The sequence below is a fragment of the Lithobates pipiens genome, unplaced genomic scaffold (assembly GCF_037356315.1).
Source record: "Lithobates pipiens isolate NorthernLeopardFrog02 unplaced genomic scaffold, aLitPip1_a1.2 Scaffold_27, whole genome shotgun sequence".
Lineage (NCBI taxonomy): Eukaryota > Metazoa > Chordata > Amphibia > Anura > Ranidae > Lithobates > Lithobates pipiens.
Window position 1 is genome coordinate 90,443,200 of NW_027507788.1, and position 15,119 is coordinate 90,458,318.

At 44.6% G+C, this 15,119-nt stretch overlaps 1 protein-coding gene across 2 annotated transcripts in view; it reads left to right on the plus strand.

The window, feature by feature from the left end:
• SHANK1 (SH3 and multiple ankyrin repeat domains 1) overlaps positions 1–15,119 on the plus strand; it is a 933,614-nt gene that overhangs the window by 866,982 nt on the left and 51,513 nt on the right. For both annotated transcript variants that reach the window (XM_077457204.1, XM_077457205.1), the window contains exon 17: positions 5,359–5,494. In XM_077457204.1, the coding sequence (XP_077313330.1) occupies positions 5,359–5,494 (136 nt within the window). The remainder of the gene's footprint in view (positions 1–5,358; positions 5,495–15,119) is intronic.

Sequence of the window (15,119 nt, forward strand, 5' to 3'; positions counted from 1 at the left end):
TAAGGATAAGAAATGCTGGACGCTGGCTAGGTATAGCCTGATAGTGTTACAAGAAGAAGCCAGTTGCGTGTGGCAACACGATACCTGGTGCAGGACGGAAGCTGAACTCAACTGTCCTAAGGGAGAGATGACAGACAGGAAACAGTTAAGTGGCTTATGAAAAGCCACTGGAGACAAGTGGCCAATTAAGTGCCGCTGAAAATGATGTGTAGCCAGTTTGTGTGCCACTGAGAATGTGCTTGCAAAAAGAACGATTGCAAGAAGTTATGCTAAGTTGCGTGCCTTGCCATGATTGCAAAGTTGTGCAAACAATTGCATGGGATTTGTCACTGGAGATGTGTTCGTAGTGACTGTGAGAAATTCGAATTACTGCATGTGCTTGCGAAGACTGCAAGAGTTGTGCTTGAATGTGTGTTTGGATGCGTGCTTGCAACGATTGCAAGATGTTATGCCAGGATGCGTGCCTGCAACGATTGCAAGGAGTTATGCCAGGGTGCGTGCTTGCAACGATTGCAAGGAGTTATGCCAGGATGTGTGCTTGCAACGATTGCAAGGAGTTATGGTAGGATGCGTGGTTAGGCAGGTCGAAAAGACAGAAGTCCATCCAATCCAACCACAAATTAAATAAACAAAATATAGCACAACCCAACATACCCAAATTCTACACCCACAGCTGATCCAGAGGAAGGCAAAAAACCCCAGCAGAGCATGCTCCAATTTGCTACAGCAGGGGAAAAAATTCCTTCCTGATCCCTCGAGAGGCAATCGGATTTTTCCCTGGATCAACTTTACCTATAAATATAAGTACCCCATTATATTATGTACATTTAGGAAAGTATCCAGACCTTTTTCCTAAAGCAATCTACTGAGCTAGCCAGAACTGCTTGCCAGCAATGATTGCAATAAGTTTGTGCCTGGACATCTGCTTGCGACGATAGCAAGAAGTTTATGTTTGGATGCGTGCTTGCAACAATTGCAAGAAGTCTATACTTGAATGCGTGCTTGCAACGATTGCAAGAAGTCTATGCTTGAATGCGTGCCTGCAACGATTGCAAGAAGTCTATGCTTGAAAGTATGCTTGCAACGATTGCAAGAAGTCTATGTTTGAATGTGTGCCTGGATATGTGTTTGCAATGACTGCAGGGAGTGTATGCTTGGGTGCGTGCTAGCAGCGATTGGCAAGAAGTTGTTCTTGGGTGTGTATGGAATGAATCCGAAATGAATCGGTCGTAAGTATGAAACGAATCCTATACGAATCTATCGCATGAAATTAATCTGATAAGAACCGGTTGTAGAGTGTATGAAATTAATCTGATATAAATCAGACCATGGAGAGTACGAAATGAACCCAGTACGAATCAATGTGCCGCTGAGGCGACTGGAATTGAATCGGGCTGTAGCGTGTACGAAATGAAACTGAAACAAATCTTTGTAACTGTATGTAACGAATCCTGACACGAACCAGTCGTAAAGTGTATGAAACGAGAAAAACATGCATTGGATTGTGCGACTATCAGGGGGAGTAACAGTGAGGCAAAGGTTTTTACCAAACAAATCGAAACCCTTGGCTGAACTTCAAAACGCGAAGGTTTCGATCTGTAGTGACTGTCGGACTTGGAGAAATGACAGGCAACATGCGAACGATACCTGTAATGCTGAAATTACGGGTGTGAATCAATGCATTGTTGGTATGAGTGGATTTGACTCAAGTGACAAGTGTGTGAAATGAATAAGTGAAATGTTTGCCGTGACATAGGCTGACTGCGGTAACCGACGTGTCAGACGACAAGTGACGAGTCGAACTGTGGAGCATGTAATGAAATGAGACCGAGCCAATTGGGGACAAAAACAAATGGGGCACCCTGGAACGAATCGGTGCATCTCGGATGCGACCGATTGGAATCGGGGCACGGTATATGACATTAATGAAATATATGTCATGGCAGAGGCATAAGTCGGTCGTGCCCCGACTGCGACTGACGATGAACCGGACTCTGGAGCATGCACTGAAATGAGGCCAAAGGACTGGGGCACACCGTAACGAATCGGTGCATCACGGATGCAACTGGATTCGAAACGGAGCGCGGTACGTGGCGGTGAAATTATTTTGATTGACATGACAGAGGCACGAATCGATCATGCTGCTGTTGCGACTGACCGTTAATCGTGCATGCTCTGGAGCATGTACTGAAATGTGGCTGAAATACCTGGGGCGCGCCGAGACAAATTAGTGCATTATGCGACTGGATTCGTATCGGAGCGTGATACGTGACACTGAAATGATTTTCCATGACAGAGACATGAATCAGAGAACCAAAACCTGTGACTGACAATGAATCCTGACTCTGGAGCAGGTACTGAAATGGGGCAGTAAACAACTGGGGCACACCGGAACGAATTGGTGCACCACGGATGGGACTGGATTCGAATCGGAGCGCGGTAAGTGACAATGAGTGAAAAAGTTTGCCATGACAGAGGCACGAATCGGTCGCACCGCGATTGTGACTGACAACGAACGGGACTCTGAAGCATGTACTGAAATGAGGCGAAAAATACCTGGGGCATGCCGGAATGAATTAGTGCATCGTAGATGCGACTGGATTCGTATCAGAAAATGATACGTGACAGTGAAATGATTTCCCATGACAGAGGCACGAATCAGTGCGCCGCAACCTGTGACTGACAACGAACGGGACTCTGGAGCATGTACTGAAATGAGGCCGAAAAAAAACCTAGGGCAAGCCGGAACGAATTGGTGCATTGTAGATGCGACTGGATTCGTATCAGAACGTGATACGTGACAGTGAAATGATTTCCCATGACAGAGGCATGAATCGGTGCACCGCAACCTGCGACTGACAATAAACGGGACTCTGGAGCATGTACTGAAATGAGGCCGAAAAATACCTGGGGCACGCCGGAATGAATTGGTGCATCGCAGATGCGACTGGATTCGTATCGGAACGGTGATTCAACAAATGGAACTCTGGAGCATGTACTGAAATGAGGCCAAAAAAACAACTGGGGCGCACCGGGACGAATCGGTGCATTGTGGATGCGACTGGATTCGAATTGGAGCATGGTAGGTGAGAGTGAAATGATTTGAAATGATCTGAAATGGTTTGAAATGGTTGAAATGGTTCAGCCTTGACATGGCACTGACCGGTGTCCATCAAATCCACGAGAAACATCGATTAGTCTGTGGAGCATAAAACAGTGAGACACGCCTAAACGAAGCTGTGTCTTTGCGTCGGTGTGAGGTACACAAAAACAAAGAAATGTTTGGTATGATAACGTTACGAGTAATAGACAAACGTCGCGGCTGTGTGTAGGGTTTTACGAATGACTCGTCAGTTTGATATCGAGGTTTAGTGACGAGACATTTAACACATTTAACAATGTATGAAATGACCAAAAAACCCCTACCTGCTACAGCCGAAGCGACGCGTTGTACGTGAATTGCGAACGGAAACGAGAACCTCGAAAAACTACGAAGCGGTAACTCACGGACGCTAATGAGTTTCGAAGAGTCAGCCTAGTTACGTCATACCGCGCACAGGAAACCGACAAAGAACACAGGCGAGCGGCTGGTTAAATACCCCCCGGGCTCCTCCCATAAATTCAGGCCACCATACTGGCCTTCCTATATATATATATATATATATGAATTAAAAACTGAAATGTATACGTTATGCAGTAGAACCTTCGTTTGAGAGTAATGCCATGTACACACGGTCGGACTTTCCGTCAGAAATGGTCAGACGGAATCATTTCATCAGATATTCTGATCGTGTGTGGGCTTCATCTGATTTTTTCTTTCGAAAATTCTGACTGACCTAGAAATAGAACAGGTTTTAAATCTTTCCGACTGAATCAATTCCTATTGGGAAAACCGTTCGTCTAAATGCTATTCCGACTGACCAAAAACAACGCAAGGGCAGCTATTGGCTACTGGCTTCCTATAACTTCCTTTTTCTAGTCCCGTCATACGCCACCGCGTTCTAAGCGATCGGACTTTGGTGTGATCGTGTGTAGGCAAGTCCATTTCAGTGAAACTCCATCGGAACTCCGTCGGAAAGACCTTCAGAGTTTATTATGACGGCAAAACCGGTACGCGGCATTACTTTGTTTGAGAGCATTTTGCAAGAGAAGCAACATTTTTTAATACATTTTGACTTGATGCACAAGCAATATCTTGATATAAAAGTAGCGTCATGTCACAACTGAGTATAAAAGAGAAGAGAGGCGCCTCTAAGTGGAGCAATATGGTTACATTTAATGAAGGTACAACATTTAGCAAACTCACATGATTGATGATTAAAAGAGGCACATCTAAGTATGTAGGCATCTGGGGTAAAGCTGTCCACATAGATCATCCTCTGCATCGCCATCAACGTCGTCCCTTCCACGCTGTGCTCAAGTGCTCTAGTGCTCTAGTGGTTCAAACCTCGCTTTCAGATCGCTCTACTGCAGGGTAGTCCTCCGGGTCATGATTGCAGACTGACAGTGGTGAGAGCCGGCATGCGGAGGAGGGTCTATGTGAACCGCTTTACCCCGGATGCCTGCATACTTAGATGTGCCTGTTATAATCATCAAAATGTGAGTTGCTAAATGTTGTACCTCCATTAAATGTAACCATATTGCTACACTTAGAGGTGCCTCTCTTCTCTTTTATACTCTGTAGCTTCTGTGGAGGCTGCCATTTGTGGATGGACATTTTATGGTTACATAACGTCACATTGCTATAATCTTTTTATATGGACTATAAACTGAAGGACTTATGAATAAATGGTTGTGGAACTAATCCTTTGAGTTTCCATTATTTCTTATGAGGAAATTCACTTTGATATACAAGTGCTTTGAAATACAAGCATGTTTCTGGAATGAATTATGCTCGCAATCCAAGGTTTTACTGTATTAGAAATTAATTTTGAAACCCAGGCAATGAATGAATAAGTATATAGTTGAAATTAATATATGGACTTTTTTTTGTAGCTTTTTGCTCTCCCCCCTTCCCCTGTCAGCATGTACACTATTAGCACATGCGCCCTGCAACAGAGCTTGGTCGTTCCCCCTAGTTTTGGCCATCTTGATATACAGGGGGTTACAGAACATTAATAAAAAGACCAACTCGGGTGGAGACATTGTGGAGGTGGCCAATTCTTAGTTTACATTTTCTAACCTGTACTGGATAGTTGTAACATGCCTGCTTCATAGTACTGTATAAGGTTTCTGTCATATTTCTTACAAGTGTGCACCAACTATAAAACCAGACTAGTTGTATGTAAAGTAAGACTGTGAGGCTAAAATTATTAAGTGCACAAAATATGTGATCTGTGACATGTTTGCTCTTCTTAGGTGAATGGTCAAAATGTGGTGAAAGTTGGACACCGACAAGTAGTGAATATGATTCGGCAGGGAGGAAACAACTTAATGGTAAAAGTTGTCATGGTGACCCGAAACCCTGAAATGGAGGATGCCATGAGAAAAAAAGGTATGCTAGAGTTTTATTTATCTAGGTTTTATTACTAGTACCATCTAGTTACAATTTTTTGTTATTATGAGGAATAAGCTTTTATCAGATTTAGGGAGGGTCCTTTTTGATCTTAACATTTTTGCTGATGCTGTTGATTTTCGAAACCAAGAACATTAGAAAAGTCAACCCCTTCCTTTGCCCAAACCCATTACATGTAATATGATGTAAAATCATCCATTTGGTACATTTTATTTTCATTGTAAAGCACTGCATAAACTGTTGGCGTTATATAAATCGTGTATAATAATAATAATAATTTTATAAGTATCTAAAGTGTGTATTTATATTGGTATATACATATACAGTATATACGTGTGTGGATATGCACAGTAGTAGCATGTATTTACTGCTGTGCTGTTGGCCAAGATCTACCATGTAAAATGCTATATTAAATACAATGATAATAAAGAATCTAATCTAATCCAATCTATGGGCCCCTTCACACGGGTACTTTCTGTTCCGATCAGCAGGGGATAGGTCTGCTGATCAGAGCTGAACAAGGTGGATGACAGGTCTGTGTCCACTCAATTTCTGCAGAGCCGACCCAGCCAGATCTGGCTGTGCTCTATTAACCACTTGCTGCCTGCCATATAGCAAAATGATGTTGGCAAAGTGATTTCAATATCCTGACTGGGCATCATATGACGTCCAACGGGATATTAAGCCGCTCCGCACCCCCAGAGACACGCATTGCGGCGATCCTTATTGCGGTGTCTGTCTGACACACCACAACTATGATCTAGGTAAAGAGTCTCTGATGGAGTCTCTTTACCACATGATCAGCCATGTCCAATCACGGCTGATCATGATGTAAACAGAAAGAGCCAGTGATCGGCTTTCCCTCACTTGCGTCTGTCAGATGCAAGTAGAGGAGAGCCGATCAGCTGCTCCTCTGACAGGGGTGATCTGTGCTGATTGATTATCAGAGCAGCCCCCTCTCTGATGCCCACACTGGACCACCAGGGACGCCACTAGGACCACCGGGGATGTCACCACCAGGTAAGCTACTCTAGACCACCAGGGATGCCAATCAGTGCCCATAATGGGCATCACTGATTGGCAGGCATTATTGTTTGGCACTGATTGGCATCCATCCGTACCATCAAGTGTACATCAGTGTCTCTCTCCATGCCACCTATCGATGCCCATCCGTGCCACATATCAGTGCCCATCTGTGCCATCTATCGGATCCCATCTGTGCCACCTATCGATGCCCATCCATGCTGCCTATCGGTGCCCATCCGTGCCACCTATGTGTACCATCAGTGCTGCATATCAGTGCCACCTATCAGTGGCCATCAGTGCCACATATTAGTGCCCATCAATAGTGCCACCTCATTGATGCCCATCATTGGTGCCCATCAGTGCTGCCCTATCAGTGCCCATCAGGGCAGCCTCATCAGTGAAGGAGAAAACTTATTTACAAAGTTTTGTAACAGAAACAACAAAAAAAGATGTTTTCAAACTTTTCGGTCTCTTTTTTTGTTTAGCAGAAAATAAAAATCCCAGAGGTGATCCAATACCACCAAAAGAAAGCTCTATTTGTGGGAACAAAATGATAAAAATTTAGTTTGGGTACAGTGTTGTATGCACACGCAATTGTCATTCAAAGTTCATCAGCGCTGAAACCTGAAAATTGGCTGGGCGGGAAGCTGTATAAGTGTCAGTGGTTAATATTATTATTATACAGAATTTATATAGTGCCAACTGTTTGCACAGCGCTTTGCAACATGAGGGCAGACAGTACAGTTACAAAACAATTCAATACAGGAGGAATCAGAGGGTCCTGCTCCTTAGAGCTTACGAACTAGAAGCGAGGGTCAAGTGAAACAAATGGTGATAACTGTGGAGTAAGAACTGATGGAGAAAATGAAAATACAGTTGCTGGTGTGGGTAGGAGAAGAGAGAGGTTTTCTAAAAGCTAAAAGAGTTGGCAATGATCAGACAGATAGGGCTAATGAGTTCCATAGGATTGGGGAGGCTCTGGAAAAGTCCTGGAGGCAAGCATGGGAGGAGGTGAGGGAGCTATAGAGCAGGATGTCTTGAGAGGAACAAAGAGAATGATTAGGTTGATATTTTGAGATTAGGTTAGTGATATAGCTGGGGGCTAAATTGTGGATGGCTTTGTAAGTTGTTAGTATTTTGAATTAAATTTGGGTGAGCATGAGCCAGTGGAGGGATTGACAGAGAGGAGTAGCAGACACCGAGCGATTGGTGGGGTTGATGAGTCTGGCAGCAGCATTCATGATGGATTGAAGGGGGGTAGCATAAGGGGTTGCAGGGGTCACAATCGCAACCACGTCCCTAGCTCCAAGGGGCCCCTGCAGCCTCCCTGTCATATTATCATATCCTCCACAAAGTCCAGCTCCGATATGCCCTAGGGCCCCACAGCCACACTCCAGTACTGGGCTTCCACTTTGCCTTCCACAGTCCACACCCCTCTGTTCTCATTGGCTGGGGAGAAGCTGTCAGACATTTTCTGAATGGAGAGGAGCACGGAGTGAGAACAGCCATGTGGGGATGGGCTGATATTTTGAGGAAGAGGTGTGATATCCAGACTGATATGTCTGTTAGTAAATTAGTTATACGTGAGGAGACATAAGGAGTGAGCTGATGGGTAGAGAAATAGATTTGAGTGCCGGCAGTGTAGAGGTGGTATTGGAAGCCTTGGGAGGGAGGAGGTGTAGATTGAAAATAGGAGAGGTCCAAGAACAGAACCTTGGGGGACCCCAACTGAGAAAGGAAGAGGAGAGGAGGAAGTAGAACTGTAACACCAAGACCACTAAACCCCAAGGCCACTAAAACAGCGCCAGTCGTTTATGCAGTGCTTTAGTGACGCTTTTGCAGAGCTTTTCGGGCACTTGCGGGGCGCTTTTAACCACTTAAGAACCGCCTCACGCCGATGTACGTCGGCAGAATGGCACAGCTGGGCACAAGCACGTACCTGTACGTTGCTTTTTAAGTGCCCAGCCGTGGTTCGGGAGTGCGCCGTCGGCAGCGCTCTCGACCCTATCCTGAGCTCCATGGCCGCGGGAGTAGTGGACCCGATCACCGCTGGTGTCCCACGACTGGGTCACAGAGCTGAAGAACGAGGAGAGGTCTGTGTAAACAAACCTCTCCCCGTGCTTCCTACTGTGGCTGTCACCGATCATCTGTTCCCTTTTATTGGGAAAGACGATCAGTGACGTCACATGCCAGGCCACAACCCCCTACAATAAAAAACACATTTAGTCATACATAACACCTACACTGCCCCCTAGTGGTTAACTCCTTCACTGCCAGTGTCATTTACACAGGAATCAGTGCATTGAAATAGCACTGATTGCTGAATAAATGACAATCGTCCAAAAAATGTGTCAAAAATGTCCGATGTTTCCACCATAATGTCGCAGTCACAATAAAAAAACCCTGATCGCTGCCATTACTAGTAAAAAAAATATATATATAAAAATGCTATAAAACTATCCCCTATTTTGTAAACGCTATAACTTTTGCGCAAACCAATCAATAATCGCTAATTGTGATTTTTTTTTTTTTACCAAAAATATGTTGAAGAATACGTATCGGCCTAAACTGAGGAAAAATATGTTTTTTTTAATATATTTTTTGGGGATATTTATTATAGCAAAAAGTTAAAAAATATTGCATTTTTTTCAAAATTGTCGCTTTATTTTTGTTTATAGCGCAAAAAATAAAAAATGCAGAGGTGATCAAATACCACCAAAAGAAATCTCTATTTGTGAGGAAAAAAAGGGCGCCAATTTTGTTTGGGAGCCGCATCGCACAGCCGCGCAATTGTCTATCAGTTAAAGCGACCCAGTGCTGAATCGCAAAAAGGGGCTTGGTCCTTTGGCTGCAAATTGGTCCGGGCTTAAGTGGTTCAAAAAAACAAAAAAGGAAAAAATACACGTTTTGTGGTGCTTTCAAGTTGCTTTTAAGGTGCTTTGGAAGCGCTGCCTATTAATTTCAATGGACAGGGCTGTTTTGGGAGCGCCATTGATAGAATTCCCAATCCACTCTAAAGATACCGCTTGCAAGACTTTTTCTAATGTCCCGCAAATCCACCGCCCGAGTGTGAAAGCACACATTGCAATGAATGCGAGGCAGTTTTCAAGTGCTTTTTAGAGGCTGTTTCTAGCTTTAAAACACCAAAATATGATGATTGCACTTTCTGGCTCTTTTGCTAGTCTGGGAAAAAATTCCTTCCTGATCCCCCGAGAGGCAATTGGATATTCCCTGAATCAACTTTACCTATAAAAGTCAGTACCCAGTTATATTATGTATCCCCTATATCATCCAACCAGGCATATTAATTGGAGTGTATTAACTCAGAGCTAGCCTCACTAATCCTTACTCTCCATCCCATCTTCTAACTGCAACCCAGCTATCTACCTCTGGATCTTGCAGCTCCATTTCTCCACCGGCCTCCCCAGGAGTCATCCTGCTCAGAGGGGATCAACCTATCCCTTCTCTCCATGGAGTTTGAGGCCATCAAAGGTTATCATCACATTTATCACAAACTTTCTGTCCTAAGGTGACAATTCCCACTCATCATACTGTATCTATGTAGGATCAGCATTGTCACCTTAGGACAGTACATTTTTTAAGTCTACACCCACCTGCTGGAGCCTCAGAACGCGCTGGCCCTGTTTTTTTGTTGTTTTGTTTTTTAAGCTTAAAAGCGCCTATGCCACTTACAGCTCAAAATACGCCTGTGTGGGCATGAGGCCATTGAATAACATGGAGAGGCGTTTTTAAGCTATAAAGAAAGCTCCTAAACGCGGCTGTAAAAACGCCTGTGGGCATGAGGCCTTATGCCCCGTACACACAATCAGATTTTCCGACAACAAATGTTGGATGTCAGCTTGTTGGATGAAAGTCCGACCCTGTGTATGCTCCATCGAATATTTGTTGTTGGATGTTGGAAAGCAGGTTCTCAAATTTTCCGCCAACAAAACGTTGTTGTCGGAATTTACGATCATGAGGTACACAAGTCCGACGCACAAAAGTTCACTCATGCTCGGAATCGAGCAGAAGGAGCCCCACTGGATATTGAACTTCCTTTTTCTCGGCTCGTCGTACGTCTTGTACATCACCATGTTCCTAATTGTTGGCCAACATTTGTGTGACCGTGTGTATGCAACACATGTTGGAGCCAACAACCTTCAAACAAAATTGCACGGTTTTGTTGTGAAAAAGTCTGATCGCATTAGAGTTTCCCCTGGAACAGAAACATCTCACAGCCAAAGTTGCTTCCCTTTTTGCTTTTACCATGCAAACACCTTTCCGTGTGGCAATGTTCAAAGTTGGGCTTTCCCCTTTGAGACAGAAATTAAGAAGAAAATTTGAGAAAACATTCTAGCTAATACTCCACTTTAAACTTAATAGTGCAACTAAAATAATTCACTAAACTGATTAATGCTCTCACCAATAACGCTAGTAAAGCTGCTAATCTTTACAAGCGCCATAAATATCCAGAGGTAATACTGTAGAAAACTAAAACATAAAATAACACAATGTTCCAGATTGTGCAGAGTACCCCCATAAATAAATACATTTAAGCAAAATGATTGCAGGGATAGATTAGACATTAACCAGGCATATTGACAGGAGATTTACAGAGTCTTGGACACCGATGGAGCATCCTCTACTTTCTGATGCCAGCTTAAAGTGGATATAAACCTACCACTCACCCAATACTAATTGCACAGTATTAATGTGTGTATGTATATATGTATATATATATATATATATATATATATATATATATATATATATATATACACACACACATACACATGCAAGCCGCAATACTCTGGAATCAGTCATTGGATCTCTTTGCTGGAGCTTGGTGGGCGGAATTGAAATGTCACAAGACTCCCCGCCCACATCTACACTGTCCTGCTCTTTCTGCTGGCTCTGGGAGCTGACTGCACCATGAATATCCTCCTCCGTCATGCTGATCACACCCCATGATGAGTAACATCCAGTCAAAACCCAGGAAAGGCACCACATGACTTCAGCATACCCAATCATGCCCAATCATGCTGAGGTGTGGAGCAGCCGATCCCGGGAGAGCTGGAGAAGAAACGAGGAGGGACGTAAAGCTGGAATCGTAGAGAGTCATAAGATAAAGAAATGAGATGTCAGTCACAGCAGTGGGGGATGTGGTGACAAAAACTTATGTGTGTCATTTTTATCTTACTAAAAAAAAGACAAGAGGATTGCTCAGAGCTGGATTAACTCTTTGTGGCAAGACTGGGCTTCATTAAAAAAGAAAATTTCTGGTTTACATCCACTTTAAGAGTAGAGGAATTGAGAGGTCAAAAAAAAAGCTGCCAAAAACTGAATATATGTTCTGTGCATTTGTTTAAGGTAGTTGTATAGGTTAGTTTTTTTTTTTAAAATAACAAATTTAACAAATACCTCCACTGTGCAGTTAGTTTTGCACAGAGTGGCCCCAAACCTGCTGTTCTGGGGTCCCGCGGCGGCTGTCTCGGCTCCTCTCCGTGAAAGACATCTCCCTCAGAAGCTCTCTCCCGAGGGGGTTACCTTGCGGACTAACTCCCGTCTCATACACTCTGCGTCCATAGACACAGCGTGTATGTCTCGGTCCTTCCCCCTAACGGCCGCATCATTTGCATTTGATTGATTGAGAGCAGCGCGAGACAATGGCTGCGCTGCTATCAATCTATCTAATGAAGGGCTGAGAAGACCGGGCTGAGAAGAGCCGAGAAGTAAAGGCTCAGGTAAGTAAAAAACTGGGGGGGGGGGGCTGTAACCATCAATTGTTTTTTCACCTTAATGAATAGGATGATTAAGGTGAAAAAAATGGAAGGTTTACAACCCCTTTAACCAGCAAGCCCTTACAAACTCTCTAAGGGGAGAATATTTGCATGGCCTGAGGACAAAAGCGCCACCACAAGTGCTTTTCAGGACACATACAGAGATCACGGTGCCATGTCAGCAGAGCAATAATTAATGGTTTATAGTTCGAAATCTCTCCCACTGTCAGCAGCTGAACAAAGCACACTAGTGCAGCCCCCCTGATACCATCCTGCTCGGCTAGCTCACAGACATTTTTAACAGGCAAAGTACTTCCTGTTTGTGCCAAAGTTTGCTCATCCGTTCTTGCCTCCTGCAAATTTCTTTTGGCCAATGAGGCACTGTAACGTACCTGGAGGTGGAGCCTGATGTCCAGAGCCCTGGTAAGGTAACTGGGAGTGCCAAAACACAAAGTGGCATGAGTCCCTGACTGGTCTTGCATTAAAGAATATTGAAGAGTAGGTTGTGTATCTGGGAACAGTGGGAAGACAGACTGGAAGCTCATTGGAAGGTGGGCTGGAGTAGTGGTCTGACACTGATCAGCAGGCTCATATTCAGGGATGAAGTATGTAAGCAGGGTCAGGCAGTCCAGGTCAGCAACTAGTGGGCAGATCAAGTACATACAGAAGAGCAGTCGGAGGTCAGCCCAGGGTCAATAGCAGGCCGATGAGCAGAAAGAGCAGACAGAGATAAAATCCAAAGATGAGCCAGGGGTTGGTGCCGGCTGCATTCAGGCAGAACCAGGAGCAGATCAAGTTTGTAGCAGGGAGTCAACACAGGAACAGGTAGCAGATACTCAGGGAACGTAATAGACGAAGCGGCAATGACCCAGGGCAATAGTGCAGCCTAAATAGCCCACCCGTGTGCATTTGTGCACTCGTTTGCATGCTTGCACACAAGGTGGAACTCAATGTTGGCAATGCTGCAGCAGCTGAACATGCAGTAGATGGCCATCAATGAGTACCTGCGTGAGTATGGCTCCAGGACAGGGTCAGGGAAGCTTGGCTTATTTTCGCCACGCCAGTGGCTACTGATCAAGGATGCATGCACTGTCCTGTCATCATTTATTGAGGCCACGAGGATGGTGAGCAGCGACAATGCATGCATCAGTGATACTGTCAGTCTTGTCTTCCTGTTGGAGCACACGCTTCATGGAATAATGGACTGGGCACTTGAGGCATAACAGCGGGAGGAAGAGGAGGACTTTATTACTTCTCAAGGCCCCCTTAATCCAGATATTATTCCTGCAGGCCCGCCAAACACACAGGAAGAATAGGAGGAGGAAGAGTATTGTGTCAGCATGGACATGGAGGATAACACTCAGCAGCAGTCTTCAAGGGATGGTTTTCAGTCCCCAGAAACCCAAGGAGTTGTACGTGGCTGGGAGGAGGTTGCTTTAGATCATGTAATCCTTAGTGACCCAGAGGACTCGGAATCGAATGCCTCTGCAAACTTTTGTAGGCTTTTTAGAAACAGGGAGGCCATGCAGCGTAAGGACCCTAGGATTTGTGGTATCAAAGAGAGGGATCATTACTGGCTGGCAACCCTTCTTGATCCACGTTACAAAAGTAAGGTTGCAGAACTCATCCTGCCTTCGCAAAGGGAGCAGAGGATGAAACATCTTCAGGAGGCCTTGAAGAAAGGTTTGTGCAATGCATTTCCAGACCCTGTGAGGGTATGATTTTCTGGTGCTGAACAACGTGTTGCTGAAGCTTTGTTCAGTCAGAGGAAGAGCAGTGGAGAAGGTGGCTGGCTGACCAATGCCTTTAGACAATTTTTCAGTCCTCAGCACCAAGGTCTTATTGGTCCATGCAACCATTGCCAGCGTCTGCATTACATGCAGGAATATCTAGGGGCAAGAGCAGACTTGGAGACCTTTCCAACAGAGCATCCACTGGGTTACTGGATCTTGAGGATGGATCACTGGCCAGAATTAGCTCAATATGCAATTAACCTACTGGCCTGTCCGGCATCCATCATTATTTCTGAACGCACATTCAGTGCTGCTGGAAGGTTTGTAAGGGAGTGTGCCTGTCCACAGACTCCGTTGATAGGCTCACATTCATAAAAATCAATCAGTCTTGGATCAGCAGCAGCTATCAAGCACCTGATGCTGATGTAACTGATTGATTTTTCTATGAATGTGGAATCCCTTGAAGACTGCCTATGCTGAGTGACTATTTTATTCCTCCTCAATCTTGATGGTGCTAGCTTCCAACAATATTTTTGGTTTAGGGCACCACCACCACTGCCTAAGGCCCAATGTTGCTGTCCCCGTTTAACAGGGGCATGTAATTATAATTTTTGATCTAATATTTCACAGCTAGGCCTGTTCCTCTGTCCAACAAGAGTATCTGTGAGGGGTTAGTGTTGTGGCACCACCACCACCAAAGGCCCAATTTTTCTGCCCCTGTCCCAGCAGCAGAAAAAGGGACAAGTGTGTCCCATGGCCACCTGCAGAAGATGCACTATGTCCATGACCAGCACTGTGGACTGTAGATACAGAGCCGGCTTGCCCTCTTTTAGTTTCCTGTTAGAGCGTCTTTCTCTCCTTGGTGGCCTTCTGGACACAATGGGTATTTTGTTTTGCAAAACCACACTACACTGTGTTGTGTACTGTGTACACAACACAGAAAAGTAGTAACAACTGCATTATGGGTGCACAGTACTCTGTACACCAACAGAAGTGTAATAACAACTATGGGTGTACTGTATTGTGTATCCCACCAGAAAAGTAGTAGCGACTGCACTAGGGGTG